The sequence below is a fragment of the Triticum aestivum genome, chromosome 1A, assembly GCF_018294505.1.
Source record: "Triticum aestivum cultivar Chinese Spring chromosome 1A, IWGSC CS RefSeq v2.1, whole genome shotgun sequence".
Taxonomy (NCBI): Eukaryota; Viridiplantae; Streptophyta; class Magnoliopsida; order Poales; family Poaceae; genus Triticum; species Triticum aestivum.
Window position 1 is genome coordinate 362,815,851 of NC_057794.1, and position 19,955 is coordinate 362,835,805.

Below are 19,955 nucleotides of genomic sequence, written 5' to 3' on the forward strand. Positions count from 1 at the left end.
TTGGTCTTACACAAGCTTTATAATAAAGTGTCTTCTATAACTACGCCTTCTTTCCTGGCCTTCCAAACCTATGAGTTGTTACATCATTGTCCGAACATCAAGATACACAAGAACACTAAATGGCACAAAAATGCAGACACATGCACAAAGTAACAAGAATCATATAATATTGAAGAGAGGGAGATGGATAGGAGGAATAGCTCAATGGGTAGTTGCGTTGTTGATGTTGCAGATGCCCGGTCATCACGCTACCGCTGTCGTCGTGTGGATGACAAGATTGGACATTGCAGGAGGAGTTGATCTGGTCTGGCGATGGGGATGAACTGCTCTCGCGGACAGGGAAGGGAAGAACACGTCGCCGCAGTCTCCTCCTAGTCCTCCGCCACCAGTCACCTCATGAACGCACAAGAATTGATCGAGGTAGTTGGCAACGGTAGAACAATGGTACAAACACCCAAAGTTCTAAATAGCGCGCTAAGCTTCTTAGTGTCGGCTCGGCCAAAAGGTTTGAAACACCATAGCGCAAATATAGGGTGCTAAGTCCCATTTAGCATTTCATCATAATTTAATAAAAAATAAACATATAGTCAGGCATCAAATTAACATATACGTGACAATTGATATCATATGGCAGGAGCCAGCAAATCAACAATTCAAGTTAAGTCTATGACGGCATGAATTGGTTAGGAAACAAAGCTTCTCTTATTGGTTTCAAATTTACACTCAAAGATGCATTTACAAGCTTCCCTTGTTGGGTCCCAATACTGTCTAATTTCATCTAAACAAGTCCATACACCAATTTAACAGGGCATGACAGTAGTTCAATTACAAAGTTACAATACACCAGTCCATGACAGTTGTTCAATTCACCAATCATCAATCTCAAAACGAATACCCTCCATGACAGTAGTACAAATGTGGGATCCATACATCAACCCATACTGCCAAAGCTTACCTTGTGATGAATTATGAGCGAACTCATGTTCAGAGTAGAGGCAAAGTTCTTTACCTTGTGATTGATGTAGCAGGGCCATGGGCGAGGAGACCGGCAACCTGGGCGAGGCCGGCGCACTGAGGCGGGGCTGGCGGCGGCCTACGGAAGGAAGGGGAGGCCGACAACCTGGGCGAGGCCGGCGCACTGAGGCGGGGCTGGCGGCGACCTACAGAAGGAAGGGAAGGCCGACAACTTGGGGAAGAGACACCACAATTTCTGCTTGAAACCCTCCATGGCGGTGTTTCTCCTCGGCGCTCATTCTGTGGGGTAGCACCGACTGTGACGACTGCGAGGCATGGATGGCAGGCAACGTGACGGCGACCGCCGGCGTCGGTGTTTGTGGTTGGGACTGCAATGGCGTGGGGGGAACAAGGAGAGGCGTGAGTAGGTTTCGGTCTCACGCGGGGATGAAAAGGAGAGATGCATATGTGGTGAGGGGGCGAGACACCGGCAGCGGCGTATGGAAACCTAGCCCAGGGTCGAGACTCGGGAGGAAGAGATGAAGGGGAGGGAGGCACGAGCGGGTGGGGATGCGAGGGGGCCTCACTCCCGGTTCGTTCTTTTTTTCGTCTGAGGGGGCATCGCTACGTGGCAAAAAAAATCAAAACGGAGACTACTAACTGCTCCACTAAACATAGAGATCTAGACGTGACATAGTCGGACTCGGACCTGATGCATAAAGGATACTCTAGATGTTTCGTTATCAGTATTTATTAGTATGTCGACAATACCATGTCATCTTCTGCCTACTGATGACTCGCTCAACGTAAGCACAGAACACGGTCAAAGCCAAAAGGAGATCGGGATTGTACAACCCATGCACTGTCCCACCGTGCCACCTCATTCAACCGGCGCGCCGTGCTGGACCAAGGCCCGCTTCCGATAGACGACCACTGCGCTAGGTCCATACACCGGCCGCCCCGTCCTGCCCCCTCGCTCGTGTGTTCCACCACGGACCAGCTCCAGGGACGGAGGCGCTGGCTGTCCACGTGTTCTCATCCGCCTACCCTGCATCGGCTCACCGCCCGGTCACCCTGACCACCCACCCGCGGAACACGAAGCCGGAGGAGAGGCTCGCCTCGAACCTTCTTTCTCCTTCACCCGGCCTCCACGCAACGCGAACGAAACCGAAGTCCCAAATCAATCCATTTCATTTCGGTTTCGAATCCCCTGGGGACGAGCTCGCGTCGCCTTCCCTCTCCGCCCGCCCCGTCGCCATCCGCCCCCTTCGAATCTGCAGGGCGGCGCCGCCTGGCCTCGTTGTCGCCACGGGAGGCGCGCGGGATGGGGCGGTTGTTTGCGGTGGACGCCGCGGCGGCCTCGTCGGCCGCGGCCGCGGCGGCGCTGAACGGCGCGGTGGACTGGTGGAAAGACGTGAACGACTCGCCGATGTGGCAGGACCGCATCTTCCACGCCCTCGCCGTGCTCTACGGCATCGTCTCCGTCGTCGCGCTTGTAAGTCTGCCCTACGGCCTGACCCGAAACGCCTTCCGATCTGTCACGCCCTGGCCCGGATTCTGTGATTACGTGAGCCCGTGCCCTCGATTGCGCGGGTTGGCTTGATCCGTGCGTGCTTGATTTCAAAATTGGTGATTCGGCAACGAATCGTGAGGCGGGGCCATGATTGTTGTAAATCAAGGTTTGAATTTGTGGACCTCGATATCTATTGTAGGTCCAATTGATCAGAATCGAGTGTAGGGTGCCCGAGTACGGGTGGACGACGCAGAAGGTGTTCCATTTCCTTAACTTCATCGTGAATGGCGGTGGGTCGCACGTTTGCGCTGTTTCATTGGTTCGCCTTGCTTGCGTTTGGTTGCTTGATCCTTCTAGTTGTGTTTGCAGTGCGGGCTATCGTATTTGTGCTGCGGCGAAACGTGCAGCTGATACAACCAGAGGTTTGTGCTTGATTTGATGATTATATTGGTGTTTCAGTTGATTGGGGGTAATGGTTTAAGCAATGTGGCATCACAGATACTTCAACATGTGGTTCTTGACATGCCTGGGCTTGCGTTCTTCACTACATACGCGCTTTTGGTGCTATTCTGGGCCGAGATTTACTATCAGGTGGTAGACCGGCTTGCATTTCATAGTTTCTTTCTGGTGTTCCCTCACTGTCGTTGCATCTGTTAATTTGTGAAGTTGTTTGCTAGGCACGTGCGATGTCGACTGATGGGCTGAGGCCAACTTTCTATTGGATCAATGGGGTGGTGTATGCAATTCAGGTAACTTAGTCCATGAAATTTCTCATTACACTATAACATACATGACTTGATTCAGTTAAGCTCATGTGTGAAACTTTGCTCTGATGTCTGCCTGGAAAGATAAATGATGGAAAGATTATGTTACGATGGCATGTAGGGGTGAATATCTGTACATTAACCACGTCTTAGTACCTGTGAGCCTGTGATGCTTCCAAATTGCTTTAGATGCCTAGGAGTGGGACCCATGTAGCTACGACCAATCAAATTAGCATTGTATCTGTTTTGTTGCTATGACCATAAGCGATAATTATACATATTTAATGTGTTCCTTTTTTGCAAGATAATATATTCTGTTCTGTTTCGAAAGTGCATATGATGGCCGGGTTCCAGGGAGCTTGTTATTTTTTTTCAGCCAAAATACATTTTCAAAATCTAAAAAAAATAAATCTGAAAAAGTATACACATAAGCATATATGTGTAGTAGTATATACATACAAAATTTCACGAACATACATGTTAATATGTGATGTACACAAAAAGACAAATACAGAGATTAAAATGGCCTTTTCTTTGTTGTATTTGGGCCAGTTTTTTGTCTTCTTGTGTAGCCTGCAAATAATTGTATTATTTAATGTAAGTTTACAGATACATAGAGAACATGTATATGTATTTATAGAAAAAAAGTTTTTTCTGAAACTTCTAAATATATCTTGATTTTTTTTCTTGAAAAACAGGCTCCCTAGAGCCCCGTTGTATAAAATGCTGCACTTGTTTTGTTTGCTTTTGATTGCCTATATGCTCTATAGAAATCAAATAATGGTACCCAGTATCCTGAAATATCAGTACAAGCTATAGTTGATTCTTTGATGTCTTGATTGCACCGAGATGTCTAATGTGTCCTTTTGTTTAGAGAACCGACATCGAAACAACCTCCTTAAACTAGTATCACTCAGTAAGGAAATATGATCATGCTCTATGTTGCATTTGTGACTGTTCAATTGACACATGCAAATTAGGAAGATTTTGCAGTATGCACACCCATGAGATGTTCTAATACGCATGAATTTCAAATTTCAGATAATTCTGTGGTTGGTTTTGTGGTGGAAACCAGTTCGAATCATGGTCATATTGTCCAAGATGTTCTTTGCAGGTAAAATACTTGCTTCATTTGCTGTGTGTGTGTGAATGCGGGGGCGGGTGGTGGGCATGTGTTCCAATTCAATGTAAATTGCAGTGTCCATGGATGCATCTGTCTTGACATTTTTTGCAGTGCTAGTTTTCAGCTACTACAGTATTATTTAATTCGAGAAACTGTGAAGCACATTATTGGATAATCTACTGTGGGTTGTTGACACCTTGATCTTTTCAGCTAATTATGCTATGACTTTTCAGGCGTATCACTGTTTGCAGCTTTTGGGTTCCTTCTGTATGGTGGGAGGTAATGCTTTTAATAAACTGTAGCTTTCTGCAATGCTAGACCGGACATATTCAGTACCGAAGAATCTAGACCTGTTCTTTCCACTCTGTATCATCTATGCTTGCGCCACCATGATACTACTACTGCTACCTGTATAATCTTATTAGTCCCATGGTGAACTGGATTGATTTACCAGTAAAAATCCGGACAACTCTTTCCAACCGATAACAACCATTGTGCTTGCATTACCAGGATATGTCATATATGTGCTCTGTACCATACTAGGGCGCAGAAAGTACAATAAGAGATAGAATGTATGCACTATGGCTAGCAGTAACATTTTATGGACTGATACAGTATTCGATACTACCCATTGCTGCAGGCTATTCCTCATGTTGCAACGTTTTCCCGTAGAATCAAAAGGAAGACGGAAGAAATTGCAGGAGGTATACTTCGTGTTCCATTAGTCTTACTTTTGGAGGCTTGTCTATACTAGTGCTAGTCTTGGAGTGTCTATAGTAGTCTTACTTTTGGAGGCTTGTTTATATTAACCATAGTTTAGGAGGCTTGTCTATGACAACTATATGGTAATGACGTATCCCCTCTTGCAGGTTGGCTATGTCACTACCATCTGCTTTACTTGTTTCTTGATCAGATGTGTCATGGTAAGTGCTTGTAAATCCCTCACAAAAAGTGCTTGCAATTACTTTGATCTACGCTATTCTACCACCAACTTAGGTAGGTCAGTTAGAGGAATCTACTAACTTAAGCATGTAATTTCCAGATGTGTCTCAATGCATTTGATAAAGCAGCTGATCTTGATGTTCTGAGCCATCCGATTCTGAATTTCTTTTATTACCTGGTATGCCTCCATTTAGTTATGTTGTCTCATTTTTACAATGTCGAGCATCATCTTATGCAATTTGACTTGAATTGTGATGTGTATTTTGCTATGATAAACCAGTATTGAGACATTGAGATAATACTGATAATCACCACTGTAAGTACATACAATTAGAAAAATGTAGTCTGGCACATACCAAGACATCCCAATACTTTTAGCAGTGTTGAGCCTAATGTTAATTTCATGGGCTATGTGTTGCCAGATTTCAGGGTTTCTTGAATGCAAATAGCTTTATGAGTAGACAGACAAGTTGTAGGTATCGAGGTTAGTTAGGTTTGTCTTCAGATGACATAGGTGATAGATCCATGGTCCACCTCAGGAATTCCATCATTAACTTCCAGTATCAAGAACATGGATATGCATGCCAATGTAATCTAAGTGTTATAAACAGACAACAACAACAAAGCCAGGTCCCAAGCAAGTTCGGGTAGGCTAGAGTTGAAACCCATAAGATCTCGAAACCAGCTCATGGTTCTGTCACATGGATAGCTAACTTCCACGCACTCCTGTCCATGGCATGGCTAGTTCTCTGGTGATATTTCAGTCCTTCAGATCTATCTTAACGGACTCCTCCCATGTAAAGTTTGGTCTACCCCGACCTCGACATTATGAGTGCGCTTTGACCATCCGCTATGCATTGGCGGTTCTGGAGGCCTGCGTTGTATATGCCCGAACCATCTCAGGCGATGCCGGACAAGCTTCTCTTCAATCGGTGCTACCCCAACTTATCACATATATCCTCATTCTGGATCCGATCCTTTCTTGTGTGGCCACATATACATCTCAACATGCTCATCTCTGCTACACCTGACTGTTGGACATGTCGCCTTTCACTTTCAGTTGGCCAACATTCAGTGCCATACAACATCATAGCTTTTGTGGTATTCTCTTGTCATAGAGGACGTCAGAAGCTTGGCGCCACTTCATCCATCCAGCTTTGATTCGATGGCTCACATCTTCATTGATATCACCATCCTTTTGCGGCATTGATCCCAGTTTCCCAGATATCGAAAGGTGTGCTCCTGGGGTATCACCTGCCCACCAAGGCTAACTTCCCCCTCCTCGTGCCTAGTAGTACTGAAACCGCACCTCATGTACTCTATTTTAGTTCCACTAAGCCTAAAACCTTCCAATTGCAAAGTCTATCTCCGCCAATCTAACTTTCTATTAACCCTCGTCCGACTATTGTCGACTAGCACCACATCATCTGCAAAGAGCACACACCATGGGATATCTCCTTGTATATTCCTTGTGACCTCATCCATCACCAAAGCAAAAAGATAAGGGCTCAAAGCTGACCCTTGGTGCAGTCCTATTTTAATTGGAAAATCGTCAGTGTCGCCATCACTTGTCACAACATTATCTTACATATCCTTGATGAGGGTAATGTACTTTGTTGGGACTTTGTGTTTCTCCAAGGTCCATCACATGACATTCTGCAGTATCTTATCGTAGGCCTTCTCCAAGTCAATGAACACCATATGCAGGTCCTTTTGCTCCCTATATAAGTTGTTGTACCAAGAAAATGGCTTCCATGGTCGACCTCCCAGGCATGAAACCAAACTGATCTTTTGTCATGCTTGTCATTCTTCTTAAGCGGTGCTCAATGACTCTCTCCCATAGCTTCATTGTATGGCTCATCAGCTTAATTCCACAGTAATTACTAATTAGTACCCTCTCTGTTCACAAATATAAGATGTTCTAACTTCCTTCCGAATCGGATGTATATAGACACATTTTAGTGTGTTTGTTCACTCATTTCAGTCCGTATGTAGTCTATATTGAAATATCCAAAACATCTTGTATTTGTGAATGGAGGGAGTACAACTTTGAACACCCCCTTGTTCTTGAAGATTGGTACTAATGTATTCTGCCTCCATTCTTCGGGCATCTTGTTTGCCCGAAATATGAGGTTGAAAAGCTTACTTAGCCATACTATCGCTATATCTCCGAGACCTCTCCACACCTCAATGGGGATACAATCAGGGCCCATCGCCTTGCCTCTTTTCATCCTTTTTAGAGCCTCCCTGACCTTAGACTCCTGGATTGGTCGCACAAAACACACAAAATGCTCAATGGTAGAGCTCTCATTCTCTCCATTGAACAGCTTGTCGAAGTACTCTCACCGTCTATGCTTGATTTCCTCGTCCTTCACTAGAAGTCGATCTGCTCCATCCTTGATGCATTTGACTTGGTTGATATCCCTCGTTTTCCTCCCTCAGATCTTGGCCATCTTATAGATGTCCCTTTCACCTTCCTTTGTGTTTAAACACTGGCAGCTGTCCTCATATGCCTGACCCCTGGCTTCACTCACAGCTCACTTTGCGGTGTTGTATGCACTCCTATCCAATTATAGGCGTCTGAAACAGTCTTCTCCTTAATAGCCTTCTGGACATCATCGTATCACCACCAGGTATATCCGAGCTTCCATCACTTAATTCTAGCGACTTTGGCGTGCTTGGACACGAATCCGAAAGCAGAAAGTTAAACGAAAAAGGTATCACTCAGGCCCCAGGGCGCTTGTGGAGAGAGCAAGCCAGTTAAAAGGGATAATCGGGGCATCGACTTATACTTTTAAATAGAAAGCGCAAAAGTTAAATCTTCTTGCAGCGCTTCAGGGATATCACTTGCGCAGCTTTAGTTGTCTCTTGATTATTTTAGTGATATATACATTGGCATGCTTTGTAGCTGTTCCTTAAGAGTAACTGAATTACTTTGTGATTGCTGACCGGATTCACCAAATTGGCTTGCAGCTGGTCGAGATCGTACCTTCAGCTATGGTTCTGTTTATACTAAGGAAACTGCCCCCAAAACGTGGGATCACGCAGTACCATCCTATCCATTAGAGCAGAGCAGCCCTGGTACCAGGCTGGTACAGACGAATGCTCCTTACAGAGTTCGTAAATACATGAGAGGCAATGTGAAGATCACCGCACTTGCACTGAAGCTTGCCCAGGTTTTAAATGAGGAAGCCTTTAGGATTTCAGGTTACTATTGCTTGTAAAAGAGATTTGCAATGTAGTTCAAAAAAAGAAGAGATTTGCAATATCATGCTGTTTACAGGTCTAGAAAAATGCAAGTTTTATATAATGTATGTATACCTTTGTTCTTCTCAGTACTTTCACCCTGTAGTCTGCACCGCGCGACAGCAATCACGGCTGGAATCGCATATTTGATTTTTGACCCACCTTGCCATTTCACCTTTCCGAGTGAGTTTGTATTTCAGCAATCAGTGGATCCTCTGTCCGTTTTTTCCAACGGCAGGAGAACCCCTTGAAAAAAACGTTGCAGGTCTGGGTATGTCCAGGAGCCCGAGTAAATTGCAGCAGTGCCTCACTTTGGTCTAAGAATCTTGGAATTAGTGCTCTGAAAACTCTTCATTTTGGTGCACTCGTAATCCCAGCCGTGAAGTGGCCACGTCTAACCATTTCCTCATGTACCGTCTTCCGTCCATGGATGATTACGCGTCTGGGATGGGGTGTGTTTTACTCCCTCCATTCAAAAAAGCTTGTCCCTATTCCAAACCCGAGCGTGCGGAAGAGCAGTCCCCACTAGCTCCCGTGTCGCTTCCCGCAGCGACCCGGGAGAAACCTTAAATCGCCTCCCCCCCTCCCCAGACCACCCCTTACCTTGCTGCTGCCGGAGGGCGCCGCCGGGCAAAGCCCGTGCGACGTCGGTGGCGGTGGGGCATGTTCCATCTCACAAGGACCATGAGCAATGCGGGGGCAGCTCACCTTTGGAGATGCGGGGCGCGTCGGCCTTTTGCGGCGCACACGGTGGTGGGAGTGCGGCCTGTGGGCGTGGAGGTTCGCGGCGTGGGCGTGCGTGGCCCGGGCGAGGAGTGGATGTGCGCGGCCCCAACCAGTCGCAGGCGTGGGCGTGCGCGGCATGGGCAAGGAGCGGACGTGCGTGGCCTCGTTCGGGCGCGGGCGTGCGCGGCCTTGGCGCGTGAGGCGCTGCCGGATGGCGAGGAGCGCGGGGCGTGGGAGGGCGTGGTGGACACGCGAGGTGTGCGGCTGGTGGGCGCGTGGTGGTTGTCATCAGATCCGGGGTGGCGCGTGGGCAGGGTGCCCAGGCACTGCTCCTAGCGCGGATTTGCGACACGCGGGGCGTGGAAGGCGGATCTGTTGGGTGGCGGCCGGTTGTCTTCGGCGGCCGGTGGTTCTTCGCACGACGGCCCAGCGGGCGGGCGGCCGGTTTGTCTTCCTCCTCTCTGCGTGTCAGGAACTGATCTACTCGAGGAGGTGACCATGGAGGCGCCGGATCTGCCGGAGGCGTGAGTTTCCATAGGCAGTAGGGCTCGATCTGGGTTTCTGCTGGCCGTGCGAGTGGGGTTGTAGGAGTGAATGGCACCTCGCCTGGTGTTGCATCCTCCTGTTTGGTGGTTTGCTGAGCTCGACGCTGCTTCGGGTGGGAGGACGAGATGGTGGTGGCTAGAGGGAGAGGAATGGCCTTCGCTGCGGTTGTTGCATCCTTCGTCGGGAGAGGAATGGCCGGCAGGCGTTGCACTCTCGGGGAGACGAATGACATTGTGCTTGGTTGCATCCTTCCGATGGGAGACGAATGGCGCCGCTAGGGGTTGCATCCTTCGTCCAGTGGGGGATGTGGATGCAAGGTTGGAAGCACGTCGAGCTCGCCGGGAAGGTGCTGTTGGCCATGGAGGCAGGGATAGTGGTTCGATGTGTAGGCTGATCGGATCCTGGGTTCGGGCTATGCAGGTGAGACTGTTGGCGAAAGTCGTACTCCGGTAGCGGCCGGAGTCGTTGATGGCGGCGCTTTCGGGCGTCGCTCCCTCGTTTGAGGCATCGATGGAGTTGCTCTTACCTTGCCTTTCCCGACGTGCTCCGGGGGAAATCCTTGATCTAGTTTAGATCGGACGATGGCGGCGCCATTCGGCATTGCGTTCTCTCTTGGGGGCATCGTCCTGGAGATGGATCCGGTCAGAGGGACCCGTGGCGTGTGAGGATGTGTGTGTTGTTGGCCGAAAGGCGCTGTTTGTATCGTTTTTGGGGTCCGGTTTTCCTCATAAACTGGACCAACCTTCTTTCTTCCGATCAATGAATTTGGTAGAACAACTACCAACATTAAAAACAAAACTTGTCTCTCAAATGAATACATGTGCTAGATACATTCATTCGAGGGACAAGGACAAGCTTTTTCAGACAGAGGAAGTAATGTTTTCCTTTTTCCTTTTTGGACATGCATGTTTTGCATGTTTGTATCGTGCTTTGTCCATCTTGCCGGTGCATCGGCAATGTTCAGTAGTGCGTCACGCATAGTCTAGCTAGGTGACTTCAGTTGTCACGGTTTTAGCTCGGTTTCCTTTTAATCGAGGTTCTCATGTTTAGTTCTTGTATGTACTTTCTATGCTAGTGATAATGATATGCTCACATGCATAGTTATCGTTTGTTATAATTGTAAGATTCATGGTCATCACTATGCTATGCTCATTCGCATCGAGTAGCCTCAATGAATTATTGTTGTTGATGTTAATATTCATATGTTATCTGATCTTGTCCATCCATGTTTATGTTGATATCATACTCATATGCATTGTCATTTCATCATGCTATTTTATTATGGCTCAGCTCATCACCATTCAAGTTAAACCGAACTTTAATCAAACTTGAATAAATTTGTTGGCTGAGTCATAGTGCCATCGAGCCGAGCTGATCAGTGCAGCCACACTTGCCTTAGGGGGAGGGCCTAATTCGATCTATTTTCATGCCTCTCGCCGGTTCCTCCGACTAGAGAAGATTATGTGTGCGTGCTACGTTGGCGCGGTAGGCAGCGATAACCTTGTGCGCCCGAGTTGTATGGATCCATTGTCCCTGTTTGGGACTGTTTTGTTTTGTTTTGCCACGACGGTGGCCGGCGACATAGATGGCGAATGTCACATGATGACATCGGGCCACCCATGACATAGCCCAAAGGGGAGTTTGTCGGAGTGGCCGGGAGAGTGTCATGCAATAGATTGGTTTTCTCGGAATGTTGTTGGCCCACCCGAATGGGAGCATGAGGCCATGAATTCAGTGGTGCGGGTACAGTGTACTAACCTCTGTGGAGTGTATAATCTATCAATAGCCGCACCCTCGGTTATGGGCCCAGTTCGTAGTAGGTCACACTATGGCTCAACAGTAATAATAGCATGACTAATAAACAACCCCAGTTCAATGAGGAAAGACGTTGGTTGATCTTTATGTGGTCATGAGATGATCCCGGTGGTATTGATGATAGTGATGATGGTTGATCATGCGATGATCACGGGTGAAGATCGAGCTCCTTGTGGTCATGTGATGATCAAGATGGTATTGTTGGTACCGAGCTTGGTTGATCCTGAGGTGATCGTCTGATGTTCCCGATGGTAAGTTGATAAGGGAAAAGCGTGGCTGGCCCACACCGTCAGGGGAAAAGTCAAGGTTTTCTTCCCCGACTCGCCTCCCACCCCCGCGCCCTCGTCCATCAGTAGCTATATCCCGGTGCCGCCCGCCGCCCTACACCGCTAGATAGCCATTCCCCGTCGGAAAAATAGCAGCGCTTCGCCGCGGCAGCCCTTCGAACAGCAGCTGGGCGTTTCCGGCCGCCGTTTCCGGCCGCGGAGGCGCAGTTTAGCGGCGGGTACACGCCCACCGAGCGCAAGGTGTTCGGCGATTTGGCTGCCTCGGCGATGGACTCGGATGACGAGGAAGCGCTCGCCGCACTGCTGGAGGAGGAAGCTGAGGCCGACGTCCAGGAAGAAGAGCATCTCATGGTGCTGCCGCCCTCGCCTAGCTGCTGGCGAGCAATGAAAAGTCGCGGCGAGGTGGCTCGGCGCCTGGGCGGGTGAAAGCAAAGAACCGACATCGTCTCGAAGGCTACTGCATGCTCTACTCCGACTACTTCACTGATGCTCCACTCCACGGCGAGAAAACATTTCGGCGCCGTTATCGGATGAGCCGAAAGCTCTTCCTCAGGATTGTGAATTCCATCCGGGAGTTCGACAACTACTTCAAGTGCAAGATGGATTGCACCGACGCTCTTGGATTCACCTCCATCCAGAAGTGCACGACAGCGATGAGGATGCTTGCATATGGAGCTCCCGGTGATTCACTCGACGACTATGGGCGCATGGCCGAGTCCACCAGCATAGAGTGTTTCTACAAGTTCTGTCGGGCAGTGGTGGTAGTGTTTGGACCACAATACTTGAGAACACCCAATGCGGAAGACACTGCTCGGATCCTAGCACAGAATGCAGCAAGAGGATTTCCTGGGATGCTTGGAAGCATCGACTGCATGCATCAGAAATGAAAGAATTGCCCATTTGCTTGGCAGGGGATGTACAAAGGTGCCAAAGGCAGTTGCAGTGTGGTGCTTGAGGCGGTGGCCACACATGACCTCTGGATTTGGCACTCCTTCTTTGGTATGCCAGGAACTCACAATGACATCAACGTGCTGCAGTGCTCTCCTGTCTTTGCCAAGCTTGTTGAAGGTCATTCTCCTCCGGTGAACTTCGAGATCAATGGGCGACACTACAACAAGGTGTACTATCTAGCTGATGGCATCTATCCGAGATGGTCGACATTTGTGAAGACGATCTCAAACCCTGTGCCAGGAGGCAAGAACGCCTGGTTTGCGAAGGTTCAGGAGGCTTGCAGGAAGGATGTCGAGTGGGCATTTGGTGTGCTCCAATCTCGATTTGCTGTTGTCCGGTACCCCACTCAGACCTGGTCGAAAGATCAAATGTGGGAGATTATGACTTGCTGTGTCATCTTGCACAACATGATCATCGAGAGCGAGCAAGAAGACCCAGTGTTTGACACTGAACCATACTACAGGCAGGGTCCTCTAGCCGAAGTTGATCACCAGCTACCAGCAACCTGGACTGCCTATCTCAGTATGCGTCAGGAGATCCGAGACCCACAGGTGCATCATCAACTGCAGCAAGATCTGATAGAGCATCTATGGAGGCTGAAGGGCGACGCCGGGCGCGACGTGTGATGAAATATGAGTTTTTATTTGTTGAACTATATAATTTGTATTGAACTATTTGTTGTTGTACTATTTTGTTGAAGTATTTGATATTTTTGTGATGAAATATGTGATAATTTTTTTTTATGTGCATAATTGAACGCCGAACAATGGCGAACCACGCCGAATATGGGCCTATTGTCGCCCATATGGGCCCTTTATTCACTGAAATGGGGCTGAAAAGTGGGCCGATTTCGGTTCCTGGGGGCGAGCTGGGGGAGACGACTGGGCGCGAAACCGCCCCCAGCACCGATTGCATCGCCGGCTCGCCCCCAGGGGGCGCTTTTTATGCGTCCTGGGGGGCCGAACGGCTGGAGATGCTCTTAGTTATTTGCTATAGCTTTCTTCATGTCAAGTATTAGTTCCTTAGACCATGAGACATGCCACTCCCGGATACCGGAGGAATGCCTTTTGTGCTATCAAATGTCACTTCCTAACTGGGTGATCATAAAGGTGCTCTACAGGTATCTCCGAAGGTGTCTGTTGGGTTGCATGGATCGAGACTAGGATTTGTCGCTCCGTGTGACAGAGAGGTATCTCTGGGCCCCCTCGATAATACAACATCATAAGAAGCTTCATGTGACTAATGAGTTTAGTCACGAGATCTTGTATTACAAAATGAGTAAAGAGACTTGTCATTATCGAGATTGAACTGGGTATGGAGATACTGACGATCGAATCTCAGACAAGTAACATATCATCGGACAAAGGGAATTGCATACGGGATTGTCTGAATCCTTGACATCGTGGTTCATCCGATAAAGATCTTCTTTGAATATGTAGGAACCAATATGGGCATCCAGGTTTCGCTATTGGTTATTGATCGGAGAGGAGTCTCGGTCATGTCTGCATGATTCTCGAACCCATAGTGTCGCACGCTTAACGTTCGATAGTACCAGGGTAGTATTGAGATATTAATAGTGGAAAATCCAAAGGTTGTTCGGAGTCCCGAATGGATACGAGACGTCACGAGGAGCTCTGGAATGGATCGGAGGTAAAGATTTATATATGGAAAGTTGTCGTCGGGGTTCCGGGAAAAGTCCGGTTTTTTCGGTATTGTATCGGGAAGCCACCGGAAGGTTCCAGAGGGGTCCGGAAGTCCCCAGAGGGGTCCGGAAGTCCCCAGAGTTCTCCCACGTCCCATACAGTAGCTTGGGCTGTATTGGGGCGCCATGGCCTTAATGGGTCAGGGGCACTAGCCCCAACAAGGTCCATGCACATGGGAAGGGGAAACCCTAAGGGGGAGTACTTGGCTTGGAGGGCACTCCTCCCCCCTTGGCCGCCGCCCCTGCTTTGGGAGGGGGGCTAGGGCTGCCACGCCCCTCCCTCAACCCTATATATAGTGGGGAGGTGCAGGGGGCAGCTAACCCTTCCGTGCTTGCCCCGTCTCCCTCCCGTTACTTCTCCTCCATGCCCCGTCAGCGCTTGGCGAAGCCCTGCCGGAGTTCCACTGCCACCACCATGTTGCCTTGTTGGTTCAGATCTCATCTACCTCCTCTACCTCCCTTGATGGATCAAGAAGGAGAGGATGCTGTTGGGGAACGTAGTATTTCAAAAAAATTCCTACAATCACACAAGATCTATCTAGGAGATGTATAGCAACGTGAGGGGAGAGTGTGTCTACGTACCCTCGTAGACCGAAAGCGAAAGCGTTTAGTAACGCGGTTGATGTAGTCGAACGTCTTAACGATCCAAACGACCAAGTACCGAACGCACGACACGTCCGCGATCTACACACGTTCAACTCGGTGACGTCCCGCGTACTCTTGATCCAGCTGAGGCCGAGGGTGAGTTCCGCCAGCACGATGACAAGTTGACGGTGATGATGAAGTTACCGACGCAGGGCTTCACCTAAGCACTACGACAATATGACTGAGGTGGAAAACTTTGGAGGGGGGCACCGCACACTGCTAAAGATCAACTTGTGTGTCTATGGGGTGCCCCCTCCCCCGTATATAAAGGAGGGGAGGAGGAGGCCGGCCGGCCACAAAGGGGCGCGCCAAGGGGGGAGGAATCCTACTCCTAGTAGGAGTAGGTTCCCCCCTTTCCTAGTCCTAGAAGGAGAAGAAGGGAAAGAGGAGAGAAGAGAAGGAAGGAGGGGGGGGGGCGCCCCCTTCCCCTTGTCCAATTCGGACTGGGCAAGGGGGGCGCCACCTCTGGCCGGCCCTCTCTCTTCTCCACTAAGGCCCATTGTGGCCCATTAATCCCCCGGGGGGTTCCGGTAACCTCCCGGTACTCCGGAAAATACCTGATACACTTCGGAACCATTTCGGTGTCCGAATATAACCTTCCAATATATCAATCTTTATGTCTCGACCATTTCGAGACTCCTCATCATGTCCGTCATCTAATCCGGGACTCCTAACAACCTTCGGTACATCAAATCACATAACTCATAATACATATCGTCATCAAACGTTAAGCGTGCGGACCCTGCGGGTTCGAGAACTATGTAGACATGACCGAGACATATCTCCGGTCAATAACCAATAGCAGAATCTGGATGCTCATATTGGTTCCTACATATTCTATGAAGATCTTTATCGGTCAAACCGCATAACAACATACGATGTTTCCTTTGTCATCGGCATGTTACTTGCCCGAGATTCGATCGTCGGTATCATCATACCTAGTTCAATCTCGTTACCGGCAAGTCTCTTTACTCGTTCCATAATGCATCATCCCGTGACTAACTCATTAGTCACATTGCTTGCAAGGCTCATAGTGATGTGCATTACCGAGAGGGCCCAGAGATACCTCTCCGATACACGGAGTGACAAATCCTAATCTCGATCTATGCCAACTCAACAAACACCATTAGAGACACCTATAGAGCATCTTTATAATCACCCAGTTACGTTGTGATGTTTGATAGCACACAAGGTGTTCCTCCGGTATTCGGGAGTTGCATAATCTCATAGTCATAGGAACATGTATAAGTTAGGAAGAAAGCAATAGCAATAAACTAAATGATCATAGTGCTAAGCTAACGGATGGGTCTAGTACATCACATCATTCTCTAATGATGTGATCCTGTTCATCAAATGACAACACATGTCCATGGCTAGGAAACTTAACCATCTTTAATTAACGAGCTAGTCAAGTAGAGGCATACTAGGGACACTTTGTTTGTCTATGTATTCACAAATGTACTAAGTTTCTGGTTAATACAATTCTAGCATGAATAATAAACATTTATCATGATATAAGGAAATATAAATAACAACTTTATTATTGCCTCTAGGGCATATTTCCTTCAGTCTCCCACTTGCACTAGAGTCAATAATCTAGATTACACAATTATGATTCTAACACCCATGGAGTCTTGGTGCTGATCATGTTTTGCTCGTGAGAGAGCCTTAGTCAATGGGTCTTCAACATTCAGATCCGTATGTATCTTGCAAATCTCTATGTCTCCCTCCCTGACTTGATCGCAGATGGAATTGAAGCGTCTCTTGATGTGCTTAGTTCTCTTGTGAAATCTGGATTCCTTTGCCAAGGCAATTGCACCAGTATTGTCACAGAAGATTTTCATTGGACCCGATGCACTAGGTATTACACCTAGATCGGATATGAACTCCTTCATTTGCTGCTTCCGAAGCAGCTATGTATTTCGCTTCACACATAGATCCCGCCATGACGCTCTTCTTAGAACTGCACCAACTGACAACTCCACCATTCAACAAAAATATGTATGCGGTTTGTAACTTAGAGTCATCCGTATCAGTGTCAAATCTCGCATCTACGTAATCGTTTATGACGAGCTCTTTGTCACCTCCATAAACGAGAAACATATCCTTAGTCCTTTTCACGTATTTCAGGGTGTTCTTGACCTCTGTCCAGTGATCCACTCCTGGATTACTTTGGTACCTCCCTGCTAAACTAATAGCAAGGCACACATCAGGTCTGGTACACATCATTGCATACATGATAGAACCTATGGCTGAGGCATAGGGAATGACTTCCATTTTCTCTATATATTCTGCAGTCTTCCAAGCCATGGCTTGATAGCCCATTACAAGTGTAGATTCTAAGTTCATTTCGATAGCAAAGAATCCCCAAGTAACGTTTTGAGCTGTGCTCAGTGGGTGCCTATGTTTGAGTTGTTGTTTTACAACACTCTCTTTGGCCCCGAAGTAATTTTCTGGTGTAGCTATGGTTCGGACACGACCAAGCCCCCAAGTGATCAATAATATGATAAGCCAATAAGGCAGGATACCCATGTTTGAACCGCACATCATGGCAGCAGGTCCTCTTCGGCAACCTTTAACTTTTTGCAAGAGATAAATTCTTCTCGAACCGGGATTTTGAACCGGATATTGAGAGCTTCAAAGCTTTGTGGGAGACATCTTTCCCTTGAACCAGATTTTAAACCGGGATCTTCATTTTCAGCCGAAATTTTTTTGACGGCCTTTAAACTCAAACTTGCGAGAAGTTAATTCCTTTTTGAACTGGAAAAATTCTTAAACCGGATTTGAGAGCTTCAGAGCTTTGTGGGAGACAGATTTCCCTTGAACTGGATTGTAAACCGGATGTTTGAGAGCTTCAGTGAGACTGACTTCCCTTGAACCGGATTGTTACCCGGATATTTGAGAGCTTCAGTTAGACTGACTTTCCCTTGAGCCGGATTTTAAACCGGAATCGTTTCTGATGACCTGGAACTTCTTCATTGGTCCGGGATTTTTTAACTGTCATATACTTTCTAAGCCGGAAATTTTCTGACGGCCTTTAAATCAATATAGCGTCAGCCTCTGGGACCGGGTTATCTTCCCCTTCAACGTCCTGGGGTTCTTGACTTTACTGAAAACCAGCAATATTTGCTGAGTCATATCATTGTAGCCCCCAAGTCTCAAGGTGACGCGAGGAGTTGGCTTGAGATTCTCCATATTTGACCCGTTATATAAACTGGCATAACTTGTATATCATTGGTGTTGATCGCACGATGTGAATCCACAGAAGGTTGAGCGGGTTATAAATGATCCCGTATGAGCCGTGTCAGCAACTCGGCCAATGGTTCCTTCCAACTGGTGATTTGAAGTTAACCAAACTGTAGTGGCGACGACTTGTGCGCCTGCCCATTGAACCACCAAGTGTAGACGGTGGTCGATAGTATATGATAATTTGCCTCCATTTTGAAAGAAAACCGGGCTACCCAAGCAGTGACTTGCTCATACTCAATAAACAGCTCATGCAGATAGGTGTGGCCCGGTGTGTTGATGTAGACCAGACCGCAAGGGCGGCAGCAGAAGCACTTCCGTTGAGCACGGCAGCATGGATAAATGTTAGTGCAACCTGACGATGGTATGCACTCCATATCCGCGATATAACTCCACTTCGACGATGAATAATTATCCTGATGTACTTGGATGACGGATAATCTTGTCATCTCTGCCATGATCATGGAACAAAAAATATTAAAGAGAGGACAATTGTTCCCGGAGGAACTTAAAGTATATTGAAAAAATAAATAAGGCGGATAGCACCTGATATTTTCCTGGGACGTCGCGCCAGTCATTGCGACAAGGCATAGTTAGCTGCTGTTGTGAATCGGCCGTAACAGCAAAATGTCTGATCATATAGCTTGAGCCAACCTCTGTCCCTTTTCGCAACTTGAGGTCTCATACAAATCCATGGTTTTCACTCCTCACGTAGAATGACCAATAGGCAGCAATTTTCCATCTTCGGGTATATTCTACTGTTTTATATAATCCATCACTGCAGATACCCTCCTCCAGGTGATGATCAAAATCACAATCATTGCTAATAATCATCTCTAGAAATTTTCTATGGTTGCAGAGAGGCGTCCTTGCCAGCCAAATAATCCATGGATAACATTTTGTAGACCCTTTCCAAAAAATCTTCACAACGCGCTGACCGAGTTGACTAATTTGACCATATAATGCTGTTGTGTGCAGCAACTCCATCAACCTTAGAAATTTATCTGTACCTGATACGTCTCCAACGTATCTATAATTTTTGATTGCTCCATGCTATATTATCTACTGTTTTGGGCAATATTGGGCTTTATTATCCACTTTTATATTATTTTTGGGACTAATCTATTAACCGGAGGCCCAGCCCAGATTTGCTGTTTTATGCCTATTTTAGTGTTTCGAAGAAAAGGAATATCAGAAGGAGTCGAAACGGAACAAAATCAACTAGAGAAGTTATTTTTGGAACAAAAGCCACCCGATGGACTTGGACCCCACGTCAAGGAAGGAAGGAGGAGCTCACAAGGGTAGGGGGGCGCCCACCCCCCTGGGGCGCGCCCCCTGCCTCGTGGGGCCCCCGTGGCTCCTCCGATGTACTTCCTGCACCCATATATATTGTCGTACCCTAAAACTTCTAGAAAAGAGATTAGATCGGGAGTTCCGCCGCCAGAAGCCTCAGTAGCCACCAAAAGTCAATCGGGACCCTGTTCCGAGACCCTGC

The 19,955-nt window shown here is 47.6% G+C and overlaps 1 protein-coding gene across 1 annotated transcript; it reads left to right on the forward strand.

Moving 5' to 3' along the window:
- The first annotated feature begins 2,027 nt into the window (after positions 1-2,027).
- On the forward strand, positions 2,028-8,716 carry LOC123051114 (tobamovirus multiplication protein 3). The gene is made up of 11 exons (XM_044473902.1): positions 2,028-2,449; positions 2,667-2,757; positions 2,837-2,889; positions 2,966-3,058; positions 3,145-3,216; positions 4,273-4,345; positions 4,588-4,633; positions 4,995-5,058; positions 5,224-5,277; positions 5,397-5,474; positions 8,270-8,716. The coding sequence occupies exons 1-11, from the start codon at positions 2,279-2,281 to the stop codon at positions 8,360-8,362; spliced, it is 888 nt and encodes a 295-aa protein (XP_044329837.1). The 5' UTR covers positions 2,028-2,278; the 3' UTR covers positions 8,363-8,716.
- Positions 8,717-19,955: the final 11,239 nt, after the last annotated feature.

Coding starts and splice junctions, on each gene's coding strand:
- LOC123051114 (XM_044473902.1), top strand. CDS start 2,279: ATGGGGCGGTTGTTTGCGGTGGACGCCGCGGCGGCCTCGTCGGCCGCG. Junction 2,758..2,836: donor TAACTTCATCGTGAATGGCG/GTGGGTCGCACG, acceptor TTGTGTTTGCAG/TGCGGGCTATCGTATTTGTG. Junction 5,059..5,223: donor GACGGAAGAAATTGCAGGAG/GTATACTTCGTG, acceptor CCCCTCTTGCAG/GTTGGCTATGTCACTACCAT.